Source organism: Syngnathoides biaculeatus, chromosome 14, assembly GCF_019802595.1.
Source record: "Syngnathoides biaculeatus isolate LvHL_M chromosome 14, ASM1980259v1, whole genome shotgun sequence".
Classification (NCBI taxonomy): Eukaryota; Metazoa; Chordata; class Actinopteri; order Syngnathiformes; family Syngnathidae; genus Syngnathoides; species Syngnathoides biaculeatus.
This window is the reverse complement of record NC_084653.1, coordinates 1,006,094-1,025,989: the sequence shown is the minus strand read 5'-3', so window position 1 is coordinate 1,025,989 and position 19,896 is coordinate 1,006,094. Positions and strand designations below refer to the sequence as shown.

Here is a 19,896-nt window from a genome sequence, read left to right as displayed (position 1 = left end):
ATTGGAAATTTTAACTGATCTCCAAAGTCCGATTACGGTTTCGGTCTTTAAAAAAAAAAAAAAAAAACGAAAACCGGTTATTTGTAGCCGGTTGCGATCCCTAATGTGCACCTACAGTTGTCCAGCCAGAAGTCAGGCTTTATGAACGTAGTTCAATCCACGAAGACGGACTCGTTAAAGGCAGAGATCGTGTGGACTTTAAAAGTGATCTGCAGCCATTACAGTTACAAATCTTGTGAAAATAATTTGAAAGTGTTTGCAGTCATGTTCCCAGACAGTGACATTGCTAAAAACTACCACTGTGGGGAAAGGAAGACTTCGTACCTGGCTACATTTGGCATCGCTGCCCACTTTTCATCTCTACTGCCTCAAAGCCAAAAAAGCCAGAAAAGAGACTGACATATCAATGCTTATTGAGAAGGCTGACAGGCTGTGTGAGGAGGCAGAAAAAAAGAGGAATCTGAGGTTTATCACCGAGGCCAATGCACTCAGAGGCAGAGCAAAGGACAAGAGAGCCACTTTGGCACCTCTGCAGCAACAAATAGAGGAGGCACTGGGTAGGCTCAAGGAGCTAGAGTAGGGGTGCTGAAACAGACAACAGTTGAAGACATTTGTGTATATAGTTGCAATTGTAGTTAGAATCTGTTTTTCTGTATACTGTTATGTGAAGACGTTGACAATGGTCATATCAATGAGAACTACCGCAAGGGGCGACATGTGATCACTGTCACAGGTACTGAGGTACTGGAACATTTGATGAACCAATAACGGTTGATGGCACCATTGGGTGAGTCTTTTTTCCTTATTCTTGATTTCCCACGATGGCCCTAAATTTTTCGTGTCGGCCCTAAATTTTTTCTGTGTCAGCCCTAAATTTTTCGTGTCAGCCCCTAAGAATGTCCCTAAAAAGCCTTTAAATTTTTTGGGTCAGACTGAGTATGAACCCTGTGAGGCGTAGAGTGTGTCCGGTTTGGTGGCTTCAGCATCGCATCTCTGCTCTTTGCAGATTATATGGTTCTGTTGGCTTCATCAGGCCGTGATCTCCAACTCTCACTGGAGCGGTTCACAGCCGAGTGTGAAGTGGCTTGGATGAGAATCAGCACCTCCAAATCTGAGATTATGGTACTCAGTCGGAAAAGGGTGGCATGCTCCTCTGGGTCGGGGATGAGATATTGCCCCAAGTGAAGGAGTTGAAGAAGTTCAACTGTTTTGAGTTCCTGCCGTCTTGAAAGTGGTACAGATGCACAAAAGCAAGGACCAATAGACTGAGGAACAATTCTTTTCCTGAGAGCCATCATCACTCTGAACTTTCCTCTAGCCACTCAAATAATACAAAACTAATGCTGATTTCAACCTCTTGAGCAATAATTTTTTTGCATTCAGTTTTACACGTTTTATTTTTTCATTTTTATTCTCTTGACACACTCATCTCATACCTGTTCTAAATGAAGAAGATTTTACATCTTTCATATCTGTGACTAATAAGGAATGGTTCCTAAAAACAGAAATGTCTCTTGTTCTTTGTTCTTATTACTTTGTTTGTTTGTTCTGAATGTCGTACCAGGGCAACATCGACTGTCGGAGACAAATTCCTTGTGTGTTTTTACACACTTGGCCAATAAAGCTGATTCTCATTCTGCTTTTACTGTCCCAAAAAATGTATGCATAGTGTAAGAAATATATTGAGTACCTTTGAATCCGTCTGAAGTTGCAGAGGTTTTTGAGGTTGAAATTAAAAAGAACATAATAATAATCTGACATTTACAAGTCTGTCAAGAGCCTGTCAATTTGTTTTTGCCTTAAGACAATTAAAATACACAAAACATGAAGGTCATTGCGAGGGTTAGTGTCTGAATTAATGGTTGCAAAAGGAGGCACCACAAACTACTAAAAGAAGCGTTTACTTACTTTTTGTACATGTGCAGTTATCAGTTTTGTTGAAAAATATTGGCTTGAAGAGGGGAAATAGAGCTATTTCTATCTGTCTACTTTTTAGAAAGTATGATTTCTAAATTGAGGTTTGGAGGTACACTATATTCCCAAAAGTATTTGCTGACCTGCCTTGAATCGCATATGAAATTTAGTGACATCCCATTTCAAATATATCCGGGTTTAATATGATGTTGGTCCACCCTTTGGACCTGGAACAGCTTCAGCTTTTCTGGAAAGGCTGGCTGCACGGTTTAGGAGTATATCTATGTGAACTTTTGAACCGAAGATCATTTGTGAGGTCACACACTGATGTTGGGAAGAAAGCCTGGCTCCCAGTCTTCGCTTTACTTGATCCCAATGGTATTCTGTTCTTTTGAGTTCAGCACAGGGAAGTCAAGTTTTTCCACACTAATCTGTCAATCATGTTGGGAGCATAGAATCACAATGTTGTGAACATAGAATTGTCACCATGACTATATACGCTTTTTATTTTTTAGTATTTTATTTTTTGGGGTTAGTTTTAAGTTATATTAAGTTATATTTCAAGTTTAGTTTTGGTAGTTAAATAATAAAGTTTTGTTTCTTAATCAATAGTCGAAATAATTATTTTTGCCTAATCACCTGCCCCTAGTGTAGAATAGTTTAAAATAAATTAATAATTGTTTGTTAAAAAATGATTGCAATAGCAATCAAAATAATAATTACTAGTCAGTGATCGTGCAGTGGCCTGACTTTGGCGCAGGAAGTGAGGGTTTCCTTTCCCACTCAGTAATGGTGTCTGTATGTACCTTGTAACTGACTGGCGAGGCATAGCTTTTCACCCAAAGTTACAATGCCATGAAAAAGTATTTGCCCTTTTTTTTTTTTTTTTTTTTGCACATTTGCAACACACAAAACTTTCAAATCATCAAACCAATTTCAATATCACTCAGAGAAATCCCAAGAAAATACAAAGCATAGTTTTCAATTCACAATTCAATTTATTAAGCACACAAAAAGTTCAAACCTTTCTGACCCTCTGTGAAAAAGTAATTAACCCCCTTGTTAAAGTACAGTCACTGATTTAAAAACACATTTGGGAAGGGTGAGTTCAGTTTCACAAGCCACACCCAAACCTGATGACCACATACTTGGTGAGACAAGAAATCATTCAAATAGAATCTCTCAGAACGTGAAGTAGACTAGAAGATCTCAATAACCAGTGCATCATGCCACAATCCAAAGAAATTAAAGAATAAATGAGGAAAAAAAGTGATTGAAATCCATTAGTCGGGAAAGGTTACAAAGCCATTTCCAAGGCTTTACAGCTCCAGTGAACCACTGTCAGAGCCACTATCCACGAGTGAAGAAAACAAGGAACAGTGTATTTGCCACTCAACCTTCACAGGAGTGGAGAACCAACTAAAATTAGGAGGTCACAAAAGAATCTTGAACAACATCTAAAGACCTGCAGGCCTCGCTGGCCTCAGTTCTCATGACTCTACCATAAGAAAGACAATGGCCAGAAATGGAATCCATGGGAGGATTCCCAGGTGAAATACCCCTGCTGTCAGCAAAGAATACAAAGGCTTGTCTCACATTTGCCAAGAAATATCTTGATGATCTTCAAGAGTGTTGGAGGAACTGACGAATCAAAAATTGAACTGTTTGGAAAATGTACGGCCCGTCACATCTGGTGTAAAAATGACACAGCATTTGATAAAAAAGAACATTATGGCAATAATAAAGTCTGCCGATCAGTTCGTACCCTCAAACTCAAGCGCGTTTCGATCATGCAGCGGGACACCAATTCGAAACATACCAGCAAGTCCACCTCTGAATAGCAAAAAAAAAAAAAAAAAAAAAAAAGATTTTGGATTAGCAAAGTCAAAGTCTGGATTTAAATCTAATTGAGATGCTAAGGTGTAATCTTAATTGCTCATGCTAGAAAAGCGTCCAATATGTCGGAGTTGAAACTATTCTGCTAATAAGAAAGGGACAAAATCCCTCCAGAGCGATGTGAAAGATTAATCACCACTTATCACAAACACTTCATTTCAGTTATTGCTGCAAATGGTGGCACAACCGGTTCACCACTCAATTACTGGAATAGATAATAGACAAAACACAACAATTACAGAACTTAGAAAGTGGGCAAATATTTTTTTTCACAGCACTGTAACTGGGATAGGCTCCATCATTCCTGCGATCCTTATGAGGCGAAGCGTCTTGGAAACTTGATGGATGGATAATCATTATTATTATTATTTATTCCCCAATCATCACCCAGTGCTCATGTAGTATTTGCCTTCATGCTGCGCAGGCATACAGCACCTACAATGCAAACCCAAACAAACACGTCAGCTTCCATACAGTAGCCAATACCACCCGCTCAAAAAAAAGAAAAAATTACAGCTAATCCATATGAACAATATTGCGAGTGATTAGCAGATCTCACTCATTGATAATCAGTTTCAGAATCATCGGCATAAAACCCTGATCGGAGCACCCCTGTTTAGGAGCGGGGAAATTTCATGACTGGACTGCACAGGTGCCAGCCTATCACAGTTCCACAATGGAATTCACAGAGCGGCTGAGAGTGACCAAATCTGTGAAGAATGTTTGGGGAAAAAAAACTTTGCGTTGTAGGTCCTTGATTTTTATACACCTGTGACCGTGAAAGTGATTAGAACACCTGATTATGATTATTTGCATATGTGAGTGAAAATGTTTAGAAAGTTTATTTATTTTTTTTTATTTTTTTACAAAAAGAGTTAAGAGGGTTCACGAACTTTAGCAGATTATTGTAAATCCTTGTTTCTCCAATCACCACAACACCTTGAAATACAGCACAAGTATTCGCTTCTGTACGTACTACCACATAATTTGATTTCTCGGAAATGGTTCATTACTGTCATTGTCCCATTTTACAGATATCCAACTAACGCCAACAAGACGATGGCAACTGTAAGTTTTGTACCATTTTCTTAATGTTGCAAAGGTACAGTCAGGTCCAAAAGTTCTTGGACAATAACAATGTTTTTTGTGATGTTTGCCACAATACACTATCACAGTGGATTGAAACGAAACAATACACATACACATTTCATACACATGGATATTATTCCCTTCCTCATACAGATACCTCAGCCAGCTTTATTGCAAATGTCACACACCAACATAGCAAGAAAAATGGACTCCTGGAGAATACAAAGAGCAGAGCCCAGTAATTAAAAACAATAAAATTTTGTGCTCTCTCACACAGACAAACTCCCAGTTGAACCAAGTCTTGTCATGTATGCTACAATTCTCTTCTAATGCAACACTAAAATACTAACATGAATGGAGGTCTGAGGGTAACTGTCAATCAGTAGCCGCTCTAATGTCCGATATTCTCTGTCCAAAAGGATGGCGGGATGGTTGAAGGTCTGAACACATTTGTTTGAGATTTTTGTTTTCAGGGCACAAGATTTCAGTGACATCACTGAGGCATTTAAAAAATATATATATATCCTTCAATGTATGGCTCTTTGTCCCTTCCAATGTTCCAAGCCATTTGATAGGATGCAAACTTTTGTCTCTGGATGCTTCATTATTTAAAAAAAAACAAACAAAGTGACTAACTTGTGACTGCGAAGTTTAGTCCCTTTTGGAAATTCCTGGTTGATGTTAGTGTGGTTGGAGCTCAAGTGAAGATTCGAAGCTGTGAAATGCAATAGACGTTTGACACAAAAATCAGAGAGTGGCATGCTGTTGCACTCAACCCAAAAAAATATGAGATCTCCCGCCCTGGTAAAAACGTCCTGTGTTCATCCACACATTTTTAACTCTCCATCTTTCCATGGCAATTTGAGAGCGAAATTGACAAATTATTTTCTCCAAAGATCACTATCTGACTGGGAAACTTCCAGCACTTTTCATTCACTGCGAAAGCTACTTTTGCAAATATACTGTTCTAATCTTTCCTGTTGCGGTCACATGGCTGTGGTCGGGAGATGCAGGGGAGACATGTTCTCCATGCTGAGGTCGTCCTGCTCAGGGTTAACTCTTTCTTCTCTCGTTGCACAGCTTAGCTGGGTGGCGGGAACAGTTCTTTGGTCGCCATTGCACTTTTTTTCCTTCTCAGTCTCCTGGTGAGCAGTCCTGTCTCACTCACACGGAGACGCAAAACCCACACACATACTGAGCTCCTTGTCACCATACCCGTAACAACCGTAATAAACTCAAGCAAAGCGCGCACGCGAATACCGTAACAAACGCAAACAACGTTCGGTTGCTACTCCTCTAACGAAGTCAAGCAAAGCACGCGCACGCACATAAACTGAACTTCAATATGCTTTCGTGGCTTCAGGAGAACCATACAAAAGGAGGCAAACAGCTCGATGTGGTTCGAGAGCCGTGGGTTGGCCACCTCTGATTCTAGTGCGCCTAAGATGGACAACACAGCACAGCAAGCACACACATAACGCTGCCGGCAATCACGAGTCTTCCAAACAGGATATCTAATGAAGTACAAAGACTCACCTGTAAGATTAAGCATGGTGCCACGAGTCATGAAGACCCCTGGAATGCACAAAGAAGAAGGAAAAAGTTAGGCTAACTGTAAGCTTATTTGTCAACTACATTACAATTGCAAACACTTCTTCAGGTAACTTTTATTGTGGTAAAAGATTTGAAAGGAGAAGTATTAGAAGTAAAGTATGCGTAAATGAAGTCCTTGCAGGACATTTTTACACAAGATGTAATGGTCTGCAGACCTTTCAAAAAGTATTTTTTTTTATTTGTCAGTCCACATAATGTTTCTCCAAAAGTCTTGAGGATCAAGATTTTCCTTTTTTTTTTTTAATAGTCAACATTTTATTAGGAAAAAAAGTTTCTCATTGGCGGCGCGGTGGGTCAGCTGGAAAGCTGGCCTCACAGTTCTTAGGTCCCGGGTTCGATCCCGGACACGGCTGTGTGGAGTTTGCATCTTCTCCCTGTGCCTGTGTGGGTTTTCTCCGGGCACTCTCGTTTCCTCCCACATCCCAAAAATATGCAACATTAATTGGACACTCTAAATTACCCCGAGGTGTTAGTGCGGCTGTTTGTCTCTATGTGCACTGCGATTGGCTGGCAACCAGTTCAGGGTGTACCCCTCCTCCTGACTGTTGACAGCTGGGATAGACTCCAGCATTTCCCGCGACCCTTGTGAGGACAAGCAGCAAAGAAAATGGATGGATGAAGTTTCTCATTATTACACATAAATATTTCTTCATTTATAAACTGGAAGACAAAAAGGGAAAACGAGACCGGGAGAAAAAAAGTACAATTAATTTGAATACACTGAAAATGAAATAAATCGTGGTGAGGTGTTCTGGTCGCGCCCCACCGGAAAGAGACTCCGGGGATGACCCAGGGCACGCTGGAGAGATTATGTCTCTCGGCTGGCCTGGGAACGCCCCGAAATCTCTCCAAAAGAGCTCGATGAAGTGGCTGGGGAAAGGGAAGCATGGGTCTCCCTGCTAAAGCTGCTGCCCCCGCAACGCGATCCGGAGAAGTAGTCGAAGATGGATGGGTGGAAATAAAGATATATTTGTAAAATATTATATAAGAGGGTTTTCATTGTCATCCTTAATTAGAATCCTTAACCAAGAACATAGTAAGAAAGAGTGAGGGAATTAATGTTGAGGGGCAAAACCTCATCTTTTTTTGCCTTTAGTGATCTCCCTGATGTTCTTAGAAATTTAGATTCCCAATTAAATTATTTCCCAATGACAACAGAATTTCTTTTTCAAGAAGGATTTATATCTGAAACAATGAAATAATTTTAATTGTTGAATCATATTTTCGGACAGCGCTGTTCTGTTTCCAGTATAAGCCTCGAGGCTGAGTTGTACGACTTAAAAATATTTGTCTTGACGTTGTTTCATGATCCATTAATGGAGTCGGGACAATATTGACATTAATTGCCATCATAACAATTAGATACCAACCAATTATCTATGCATGACAAACTTATCTGCACTTTATTGCTTCAAGGATATAAATTCACTTTTTCCCCCCTTTATCTGCGATGTTAAATTTGTGCATAAATTGGTCCTTGATGTTGCAGCCCTATGGGGCACAAACCAGTGCAATCTGTAGGCCGGTCCCAAGCCCGGATAAATGCAGAGGGTTGCGTCAGGAAGGGCATCCGGCGTAAAAACTGTGCCAAACAAATATGAGCGTTCATCTAAAGAATCCCATACCGGATCGGTCGTGGCCCGGGTTAACAACGCCCGCCCCCGGCACTGCTAACCTGCAGGGCGTCGGTGGAAATTCAGCTACTGTGGGTCGAAGACAAAGAAGAGGAGGAAACCGGATCCAGCGTCAGAAGAAAAAGAGGAATGCACAGAGCCTACAACTGAGTGTAGGGACTTTGAATGTTGGGACTATGACAGGAAAAGCACAGGAGTTGGTTGACATGATGATTAGGAGAAAGGTTGATATTCTGTGCATCCAAGAGAGCAGGTGGAAAGGTAGTAAGGCTAGAAGTTTGGGAGCAGGGTTTAAATTATTCTACCACGGAGTAGATGGGAAGAGAAATGGAGTAGGGGTTATTTTAAAGGAAGAGCTGGCTAAGAATGTCTTGGAGGTGAAAAGAGTATCAGATCGAGTGATGAGACTAAAATTTGAAATTGAGGGTGTTATGTATAATGTGGTTAGCGGCTATGCACCACAGGTAGGATGTGACCTAGAGTTGAAAGAGAAATTCTGGAAGGAACTAGATGAAGTAGTTCTGAGCATCCCAGACAGCGAGAGAGTTGTGATTGGTGCAGATTGTAATGGACATATTGGTAAAGGAAACAGGGGCGATGAAGAAGTGATGGGTAAGTACGGCATCCATGAAAGGAACTTTGAAGGGCAGATGGTGGTGGACTTTGCAAAAAGGATGGAGATGGCTGTAGTGAACACTTATTTCCAGAAGAGGGAGGAACATATAGTGACCTACAAAAGCGGAGGTAGAACCACGCAGGTAGATTATATTTTGTGCAGACGATGTAATCTGAAGGAGGTTACTGACTGTAAAGTAGTGGTAGGGGAGAGTGGAGCTCGACAGCATAGGATGGTAGTGTGTAGGATGATTCTGGTGGTGGGTAGGAAGATTAAGAAGACAAAGGTAGAGCAGAGAACCATGTGGTGGAAGCTGAGAAAGGAAGAATGTTGTGCGGCCTTCCGGAAAGAGGTGAGACAGGCTCTCGATGGACAACCGAAGCTCCCGGAAGACTGGACGACGACAGCCAAGGTGATCAGAGAGACAGGCAGGAGAGTACTTGGTGTGTCATCTGGTAGGAAAGGGGAGAAGGAGACTTGGTGGTGGAACCCCAAAATACAGGGAGCCATACAAGGAAAGAGATTAGCGAAGAAGAAGTGGGATACTGAGAGGACTGAGGAGAGGCGAAAGGAGTACATCGAGATGCGACGTAGGGCAAAGGTAGAGGTGGCAAAGGCTAAACAAGAGGCATATGAAGACATGTACACCAGGTTGGACACGAAAGAAGGAGAAAAGGATCTCTACAGGTTGGCCAGACAGAGGGATAGAGATGGGAAGGATGTGCAGCAGGTAAGGGTGATTAAGGATAGAGATGGAAATGTGTTGACTGGTGCCGGTAGTGTACTAAATAGATGGAAAGAATACTTTGAGAAGTTGATGAATGAAGAAAATGAGAGAGAAGGAAGAGTTGAAGAGGCAAGAGTGAAGGACCAGGAAGTGGAAATGATTACTAAGGGGGAAGTCAGAAAGGCACTACAAAGGATGAAAAATGGAAAGGCAGTTGGTCCTGATGACATACCGGTAGAGGTATGGAAGCAATTTGGAGAGATGGCTGTGGAGTTTTTGACCAACTTATTCAACAGAATACTAGCGGGCGAAAAGATGCCTGAAGAATGGAGGAAAAGTGTTCTAGTTCCCATTTTTAAGAACAAAGGGGATGTTCAGAGCTGTGGGAACTATAGAGGAATAAAGTTGATGAGCCACACAATGAAGTTATGGGAAAGAGTAGTGGAGGCTAGACTCAGAACAGAAGTAAGTATCTGCGAGCAACAGTATGGTTTCATGCCTAGAAAGAGTACCACAGATGCATTATTTGCCTTGAGGATGCTCGTGGAAAAGTACAGAGAAGGTCAGAAGGAGCTACATTGTGTCTTTGTGGATCTAGAGAAAGCCTATGACAGAGTACCAAGAGAGGAACTGTGGTACTGCATGCGTAAGTCTGGTGTGGCAGAGAAGTATGTTTAAAATAGTACAGGACATGTATGATGGTAGCAGAACAATGGTGAGGTGTGCCTTAGGTGTGACAGAGGAATTTAAGGTGGAGATGGGACTGCATCAGGGATCAGCTCTGAGCCCCTTCCTGTTTGCAGTGGTAATGGATAGGCTGACAGATGAGGTTAGACTGGAATCCCCTTGGACCATGATGTTCGCAGATGATATTGTCATATGCAGTGAAAGCAGGGAGCATGCAGAGGAACAATTGGAAAGATGGAGACATGCACTGGAAAGGAGAGGAATGAAGATTAGCCGAAGTAAAACAGAATATATGTGCGTGATTAGAAAAGTGGAGGGGGAAGAGTGAGGTTACAGGGAGAAGAGATAGCGAGAGTGGACGACTTCAAATATTTAGGGTCAACAATCCAGAGCAATGGTGAGTGTGGTCAGGAAGTGAAGAAACGGGTCCAAGCAGGTTGGAACAGCTGGCGAAAGGTGTCTGATGTGTTATGTGACAGAAGAGTGTCTACTAGGATGAAGGGCAAAGTTTACAAAACAGTGGTGAGGCCGGCCATGATGTACGGATTAGAGACGGTGGCACTGAAGAAACAACAGGAAGCTGAACTGGAGGTGGCAGAAATGAAGATGTTGAGGTTCTCGCTCGGAGTGACCAGGTTGGATAGGATTAGAAATGAGCTCATTCGAGGGACGGCCAAAGCTGGATGTTTTGGAGACAAGATTCGAGAGAGCAGACTTCGATGGTTTGGACATGTTCAGAGGCGAGAGAGTGAGTATATTGGTAGAAGGATGCTGAGGATGGCGCTCCCAGGCAAAAGAGCGAGAGGAAGACCAAAGAGAAGGTTTATGGATGTGGTGAGGGAAGACATGAGGGCAGTTGGGGTTAGAGAGGAAGATGCAGGAGATAGGCTAAGATGGCAAAAGATGACACGCTGTGGCGACCCCTAACGGGACAAGCCGAAAGGAAAAGAAGAAGAAGAAGTTATTGCAACATCACAAATCAACACATTTGTGTTTCAAGTGGAATTTCATTTTTAAAAATCATAATGAATTATTAATTTATTTTAAAATATTAATATTTTTAAAAACTGGAAATAATTTAAGAAGTAGATAGAAAAATATATCTTGTGCTGAAAAAGTATGGGGACCCCTGATGTAAACAGTATTTGTACATTGCATATTTGAGACAAAAAGAGGTATTTAGTTAAATCTTGAATTATAAAACCTTATAATAAATACAGTATCATAAATATATATAAATTACAAAACACTATTATAATATTGTATAGTTACCCATTGATCACTTGGAGACTTGCTGGAGCTGTTGTGTGGGTACCAGAATGTTTAATTAACAGTGCAGCATTTATAGTTTGCCCACTCGTGACAAAAATTACAACACTACAAGCGAAACAATAACAATAAAATAACATTTTATTGCAGTACAGAAAGTCACAAACAAAGCACATGCATTGTCTTCTCGTGTAGCACTGAATGCGTGGGATGCATTGTTGTGACGTCACTTCCAACACGCTACTGTTACATCACTACCGTTTTGTTGGTGTGGCGACCCCTCCTCGACAAGAGGAACGTTTGCTCGTGAGGAGAACGTGGGATCTCTCTCTCTCACCAACTCCAGCCTGTTTTGGCCACGTCTCCACGAATCCTTTATTTCCTGACGGCGGTCCAAAACGTAATAAACGCAGCAAACGTGATTAAATAAAGCAACCGTAAGCAAACAAAGCAAATGCGAGTCAATGTAAGCATATTAAGCATAGCAAAAGAGTATTCAAAGCAAAACTAGACAGCAAATATGTGAACATTATGGACAGTTTATCCATTTAATCCAACACCCTGTACAAGGACATAACCCGTAAACACAATTGCTAAACTCAACAGCTAGCACCATATTGTCGCAGACTTTAAGGCGTAACGGTTTTGAAAGTCATCAAAGCTTGCCGAAAAGCTTCGTCCTCGTGGGGGTGAATCACTCATTGAAGCTTGAGGCTCATCATCACACATTTTGCTTCCTTATTAAACATTATTGAAGCGGTTTTACAGATATCTACCACATCTTTCTTTATGTTGTGTGCTGGGGATTCATTCACGCAATAATGGCGCCACAAACGCATTACTTCTGCCCTCTTTGATCATATCTAAAAGTTTTACTTCTTGGCTGATTTTCATCTTCCTCTTCCTCAACATCGGGCAGTTTTTCTGCAATCTGCTTTCCACAAATCGAATACAGCTCCCGTTTTGAACAATCTAATTTTGCATCTTCCTCTTCCGCTGGGGTGCTTGGGGGAAGCTTTAACATCAGCACAGCGCTTTGGCAGCATTGTGAACTTGAGAGGTCATGCACATAGTCTAATAGAATAGAAAATGCCAGATAGGAAGGACAAGGAAGGGAGCGAGAGTTGCTGGGTGGGGCTTTGATGATGCACAGCAAATCAGCTCCAAAAAGCCGATCTGGCTTTTTTTTTTTTTTTTTTTTTTTTTCCATCGGTCCATTGCACGTCGTGGATGTCTCCTTGTAATCAATGTGTCTTCCCGTAATACTGTGCGCACTACATGCCGATCTGGCTTTTTTTGGGGGTCGGGTGGTGGAAAAGAAAATGCGATGCACTGAAGCTGAAAAAGGTGATAGGTGAAGTAGAGAGGGATTACTGTATTCCAGATAATAGCAGTATGAGTTTAAAAAAAATGTAAATTTTAACAAATGACAGTGTTGCACATTCTCTTCCAAATAATGGATAAAAACGTCAAACATTCCTTTCCATATAGTTAAGCAAAGACTAAAAAAAAAAAAAAAAGCAGTGTCTCCATTTCCTTTTTAAACTTGAGACTCTGCACAAGAGACTCTGTCTTTCTATTGGCCTGACAACACCCCAAGACACTCCAACAAAAGAGCTAAACAAACGGGCTGAAGGTAGGTAAGTCCGGGTCTCACTGCTTAGGCTTCTGCCCAGTTACCTCAAACAAAAAACTTTATTTAATCAGAAAGGAAACCCGTAGCTGCATTGATAAACTGCTGTTTCTGATAAAAGGGTCAAAAAAGTATGTGTGGAGAAAAACAAGCACAAGCTCATTATCTGTCCAATACACTCCCAACAGTGAAGCATGATGGTAGCATCATACTTTGTTATTCAGCTGCAGGGACAGTACTACTGGTTGCAATTGAAAAAAAGTTGAATGCGGCCGAGTACAGATTTATCCTGGTTGAAAACCTTCACGAGAGTGCCTAGGACTTCACACTGTGCTGTAGGTTCTCCGACCAACAAAGACAATGACAGGTCTTGTTAGAGGACCTGGTTGCAATCAGAGGAAAGACAAATGTGTCCAAGTACAGGAATATCCTGGACATACAGTGAAGAAAACAAGTATTTGAACACTCTGCTATGTTGCAAGTTCTCCCACTTAGAAATCATGGAGTGGTCTAAAATTTTCATCGGAGGTGCATGTCCACTGTGAGAGAGCTAATATAAAAAGTAAAATCCAGAAATCACAATGTATCATTTTTTAATGATTTATGTGATACAACTGAGAAAACCAATGTTAATATTTGGTACAGTAGCCTTTGTTTGCAATTACAGAGGTCAAACATTTCCTCCAGTTGTTCACCAGGTTTGCGCACACTACTTGAGGGATTTTGGCCCACCCCTCCACACAGATATTCTGCAGCTCAGACAGGTTTCTGGGCTGTCGCTGAGAAACAGGGAGTTTCAGCTCCCTCTAAATATTTTCTATCGGGTTTAGGTCTGTAAACTCGCTAGGCCGCACCAAAACCTTTATATGCTTCTTATGGAGCCACTCCTTGCTTTTCCTGGCTGTGTGCTTCGGGTCATTGTCATGTTGAAAGACCCAGCCACGACCCATCTTCAATGCTCTGACTGAGGGAAAGAGGTTGTTCCCCAAAATCTCACAATACATGGCCACAGTCATCCTCTACTTAATACAGTGCAGTCGTACTGTCCCATGTGCAGAAACACACCCCCAACGCATGGTGCTACCACCCCCATGCTTCACAGTAGGGATGGTGTTCTTGGGATGGAACTCTTCATTCGTCTTCCTCCAAACACGGTTAGTGGAATTATGACCAAAAGTTCCATTTTGGTCTCATCTGACCACAAAACTTTCTCCCATGACTCCTCTGTATCATCCAAATTGTCATTGCCAAACTTTGGACGGGCCTTGATGTGCTGGTTTAAGCAGGGGAACCTTCAGTGCCAGTCATCATTTCAAACCATGACCTCTTACTCAATTACCAACCTTGGAAACGGTGGTCCCAGCTCTTTTCAGGTCATTGACCAAGTCCTGTCGCGTAGTCCTGGGCTGATTTCTTAACTTTCTAAGGATCATTGAGACCCCTCCGATTGAGATTGACCATCATGTTTAGCTCCTTCCATTTTCCAATGATTGCTCCAACAGTGGACCTTTCTTCACCAAGCTGCTTGGCAATTTCTCCATAGCCCTTTCCAGTCGTGTGGAGTAGTACAATTTTGTCTCTATCTTTGGACAGCTCTTTGGTCTTGGCCATGTTAAAAGTTTGAGTCTTACTGATTGTAAGGGGTGGACAGGTGTCTTTATGCAGCTAACGACCAAACACAGGTACATCTGATTCAGTGTAATACATGGAGTGGGGGTGGACTTTTATAGGCGGACTCACAGGTCTTTGAGGGTCAGAATTCTAGCTGATAGACAGGTGTTCAAAAACTTATTTGCAGTTGTATGACACAAATAAATTGTCAAAAAAAAATCAGACATTTTGATTTCTGGATTTTTCTTTTTAGATTATCTCTCTCACAGTGGACATGCACCTACAATGAAAATTTTAGATCCCTCCATGATTTCTAAGTGCGAGAACGTGCAATATAGAAGGTTGTTCAAAGACTTATTTTCTTCACTGTAAATTTCTACCAGTGTGCTTAGGACCGCACACTGGACCGAAAGTTCACCTTCCAACAAGAAAAGTACACGAAGCATAGCTAAAATAATGAAGTCGCTTCAGAACAACTCAGTAACTGTTGTTGAATAGTCCAGCCAGAGCCCTGACTTAAACCCAATTGAATATCCCAGGAGAGGCCTGAAATGTCTGTTTACCAACATTCACCATCTAACATGACAGAAATGGAGAGCATCTATGAGGAGGAATGGCAGAGGATCCCCAAATCAATGTGTGAAACACTTGTTGCATCATTCCCAAAAAGACTCATGGTTGTAATAACTCTAAAGCAGACTTCTCAAACTCAATTTACCTCGGGGCCGCTGAAAGTAGTGACAAGCTGAGGAACAGAGTGTCCAATTAACGTTGCATGTTTTTGTGATGTGGGAGGAAACCAGAGTGGCTGGAGAAAACCCACGCAGGCACGGGCAGAACATGCAAACTCCACACAGGCGGGTCCGGGATTGAACCCGGGACCTCTGAACTGTGAAGCCAGCGCTTTACCAGCTGACCCACCATGGCGCCCGCTTCTCAAACATCTTTAAAAAAAAAAAAAAAAGATAAACACTTTAAGATAAAGTAGGAAGCAGCACGGTGGTGCAACTGGTTAGAAGGTTGGCCTCACAGTTCTGAGGTCAGGGATTGGAGTATGCATGTTCTCCCTGCTTCTGCGTGGTTTTTCTCCAGGCACTCCGGTTTCCTTCCACATCCCCAAAAACACGCATTAATTAGGGACTCAATTGGCCTTAGGTGTGATTGTGAGTATGACCATTGTCTGTCTATGTGCCCTGCGATTGGCTGGCAACCAGTCCAGAGTGTCCACCACGTCTTGCCCGATGATACCTGGGATATGGCGCCAGCACCACCACGGCCCTGGTGAGGATAAGTGGCTTGGAAAGTGAATGAATGAAAAAGATAAACAATGAGCTGTGTGTCAACAAGTTGTGCACAAAACTAGTAGTAAAACACTACATGGCAACACTGCTGTAATTTTCACTCAGAAAAATATTTCTCTGCTTGTACGTGCCCAAGAGCCATCTACCCCACCACGATTGGTTGGCTTTGCACACAACACTGTAAAAGTGCCATTCATGTAAAACTCGAGGGCCGCACGAACAAACTTTCACATTAAGGTGGGGGCCACAAAATATGATCTCGCGGGCCGCAAATGGCCTGCGGGCTGCCAGTTTGAGACCACCGCTCTAAAGGGTATTTCTACTAAATACTGAACAAAGTCTGAATTTTTATGCCTTTTTTAAAATTCCATGTTTTTCTGTCAACATGGTGGGTTGTGTGCATATGAATAAGGGAAATAAATTATTTTAGCAATTGTCTGCAAAAAAAGAAAAATATAAGGTGTTCTGAATACTTTCCGTACCCACTGTACTATATCTGTAAATTCAGATTTCTATAGTCTTAATGGCAGTGGTTAACACACTATACATTCATCTACACTAATGCTGGTGCACAAGGAACAGCTTGCAGTGCAGGGTTGTTTGGTCCGTCAGCCCTCTTTTCTGCATTAGTTAGAGGTCTCCTCAATGTTGCCCGTCCAGATCTGCTGCTGAACACAAACATTTTTAAGACATCTGTGTTCATTGGTGATGCAGCCCTTCCTCTTCAGATCAACATGATGAAACCCAACTCCTTGCGCAACTTGGACCATGGACAGTGGATATTCAACTATTGCCTGCCCAGGGCCAGGTGCACAGTCAAGAACATATTTGGATTATTGTACAACAGGCTACGTGTTTTCCTTACCACCATTGCACTTGAGCCTGACAAAGTGACAATCACAATTGGTGATCTTGGCTTGCACTACGTTCTCAGAGAAAAGGCACCAAAGGCCTACATTCCCCTGGCCTTTGTGGATTCAACTTAGAATCACAGAATCATCCCAGGAGCATGGCAAAGAGAAGGAGACCTGACCTCAATGGCAGTGACCAGGGCCAGGAATGTCACAATGCCAGCAAAACAACAGCAAGAGCAGTTAAAAACACACTCACTTCCTCTCACCAGCTGGGCCAGTTCCTTGGCAGGAAAACCTGATTTTGCTCAACACGTTTCAAGTGTTTCCGAAAGGTGAAATTCATGGGAGCTTTAAAAGAGCTCAAGACCTTCACCATCGGAGTCTTTTCTTTAATTGTTTATTCATCCATCTATTTTCTTCACTGCTTATCCTCACGAGGGTCGTGGGGAGTGCTGGAGCCTATCCCAGCTGTCAACGGGCAGGAGGCGGGGTACACCCTGAACTGGTTGCCAGCCAATCGAAGGGCACATAGAGACAAACAGCTGCACTCACAATCACACTTAAGGGCAATTTAGAGTGCCCAATTAATGTTGCCTTTTGGTGGGATTTGGGAGGAAACCGGAGTGCCCGGAGCAAACCCACGGAGGCATGGGGAGAACATGCAAACTCCACACAAGCGGGTCCAGAATTGAACCTGGGACCTCAGAACTGTGAGGCCAACTCTTTACCAGCTGCTCCCCCATGCCGCCTTGTTTATTCAAATACAAATGTGCCTTTGATTTTCAACACTGAACCCTGGGGTTTAAATGAGACCTTTTTGAAGCTTTTTTTTAAATAGACCTCTATAAATGACTGACAGTTGAGTCAGTGTTTAAATAAAAAAATAATAATAAATAAGGTGAAAATTACGACAATGAGTTGGCGACCATTTAGGATGTTCCCTGCCTCTCACCCAATTATAGCTGCAATAGGGTCCAGCACATCCGTGACCGGAGTGAGGATTATAAAATGCAGTTACTCTGTGTAGAGATTTTTACATATGTTAGCTGCACTGGACTATTCGCCGTGGATAAATATGTGGAGAAAAAGGTCACATTTCACGTGACTGCCCTAAAAACAAAACACCCACCACTGCATAACGAGAGCATCCGTCTCCCCATCAAAAATGTCACAACTAATGCTCCCAGAATGCAACTTTTTAATTTGCCTCATACGTTTGTTGGAAGGAGATGGCTTGCTGAAACTAGGAATGGGCTTAGTTCCCTCTCTGACAGATAATTTGGAAGTAAAAAGAAAAAAGGAATTTTTGGAGGACAGATAAATATCTTACATCATAGAAACCCAGCACTCTATGATTACACCTCAGATATTCTAAACAAACCAATGTCAATTTATAACAGCCCACACCAGCCAAAATCATGATTGACCCTAACCCTAACCTGAGATGGTATATAAGTTGTGGTGGCAGGAACAAACCTGACAAACTAAATCAAGGATGGGACACAACCACACACGTGATTGTATAAACAAACTGGACAGGAGTGGAAGAGTTTGGGACAGGTAGCACAAAATGTTTCTGATTGGACAGAAAAAGAACCAGATTTGGATTGGGATGACTGAACTGTCCAGAAAATCACCTTATTGGACAGTGTTAAACAATCTGACACCAGATGCTGCTGTATTCACAGTGATATGATCATCGACACAGACAATACTGGAAAAATAGAGGAATAGTGGCAACCATGGGGAAATCAGTGACACATGCAGAGCGACTATAAAATTTGCTCATAGCAGTTCTTCTTCTTTTCCTTTCGGCTTGTCCCGTTAGGGGTCGCCACAGCGTGTCATCTTTTGCCATCTTAGCCCATCTCCTGCATCTTCTTCTCTAACCCCAACTGCCCTCATGTCTTCCCTCACTCACCTGGGAGCTCCATCCTCAGCATCCTTCTACCAATATACTCACTCTCTCGCCTCTAAACATGTCCAAAACATCGAAGTCATCTTGTCTTCAAAGCATCCAACTTTGGCTGTCCCTCTCATGAGCTCATTTCTAATCCTATCCAACCTGGTCACTCCGAGCGAGAACCTCAACATCTTCATTTCTGCCACCTCCAGTTCTGCTTCCTGTTGTTTCTTCAGTGCCACCGTCTCTAATACGTACATCATGCCCGGCCTCACCACTGTTTTGTAAACTTTGCCCTTCATTCTAGCAGAGACTCTTCTGTCACATACCACTCCAGACACCTTTCGCCAGCTGTTCCAACCTGCTTGGACCCGTTTCTTCACTTCCTTACCACACTCACCATTGCTCTGGATTGTTGACCCTAAATATTTGAAGTCGTCCACTCTCGCTATCTCTTCTCCCTGTAACCTCACTCTTCCCCCTCCACTTTTCTAATTCACGCACATATATTCTGTTTTACTTCGGCTAATCTTCATTCCTCTCCTTTCCAGTGCATGTCTCCATCTTTCCAATTGACCCCTCCGTGGATATTGCGCAATCCGTGTCACTGACCAATCAGAGGCCAGAGATCTGCATAAACCACGCCCCTTTTTGCTCCCGCCATTTTCTCAGACAACATTGCATGGTCCAGTATAGGTTTTGTTAGCGTTTTATCACGTATATGGGTTATTTAACAAAAAATATGGTTAAAAGGTGTAGTCACGGACTTTGTAATAGTGACGACAGGTATCCTGAAAGGCTAGTTGGTGGAGTTCGATTCGTACCCTTTCCAAAACTGAAGACCCAGTACGAAAAATGCCTTCGATGGATCACACTTTGTGGAAGACCGCATCATCAACTAAATCCATCTACTATCAACCGGAACAGATATGTTTGCACGAAGGTATGCCTTATACTTGATTTTCAATACATGTCTCGTATAAATGAATTCGAAGTTCTTCGCTAGCATAACATTGCTACGTGTGAACGATTGACACACTTATTCTTTTTTGAGAAATATTTAGTGATGATCCGACTGCACAAACGTGTCGCTTTGTTGCCGGCTCGCGGCCGAAGCCTAACCAGACTGTGTTTGCACGAAGATATGC

At 42.2% G+C, this 19,896-nt stretch overlaps 1 protein-coding gene across 4 annotated transcripts in view; it reads left to right on the top strand.

The window, feature by feature from the left end:
• Positions 1-19,896, top strand: part of LOC133512217 (cobalamin trafficking protein CblD-like) — a 66,059-nt gene that overhangs the window by 7,174 nt on the left and 38,989 nt on the right. For 2 of the 4 annotated variants that reach the window (XM_061841625.1, XM_061841628.1), the window contains exon 2: positions 4,845-4,878. The exons of the other annotated variants lie outside the window; for them this stretch is intronic. In XM_061841625.1, coding sequence (XP_061697609.1) covers positions 4,870-4,878 — 9 coding nt within the window. In that variant the 5' untranslated portion in view covers positions 4,845-4,869. The remainder of the gene's footprint in view (positions 1-4,844; positions 4,879-19,896) is intronic. 4 annotated transcript variants of the gene reach the window in all.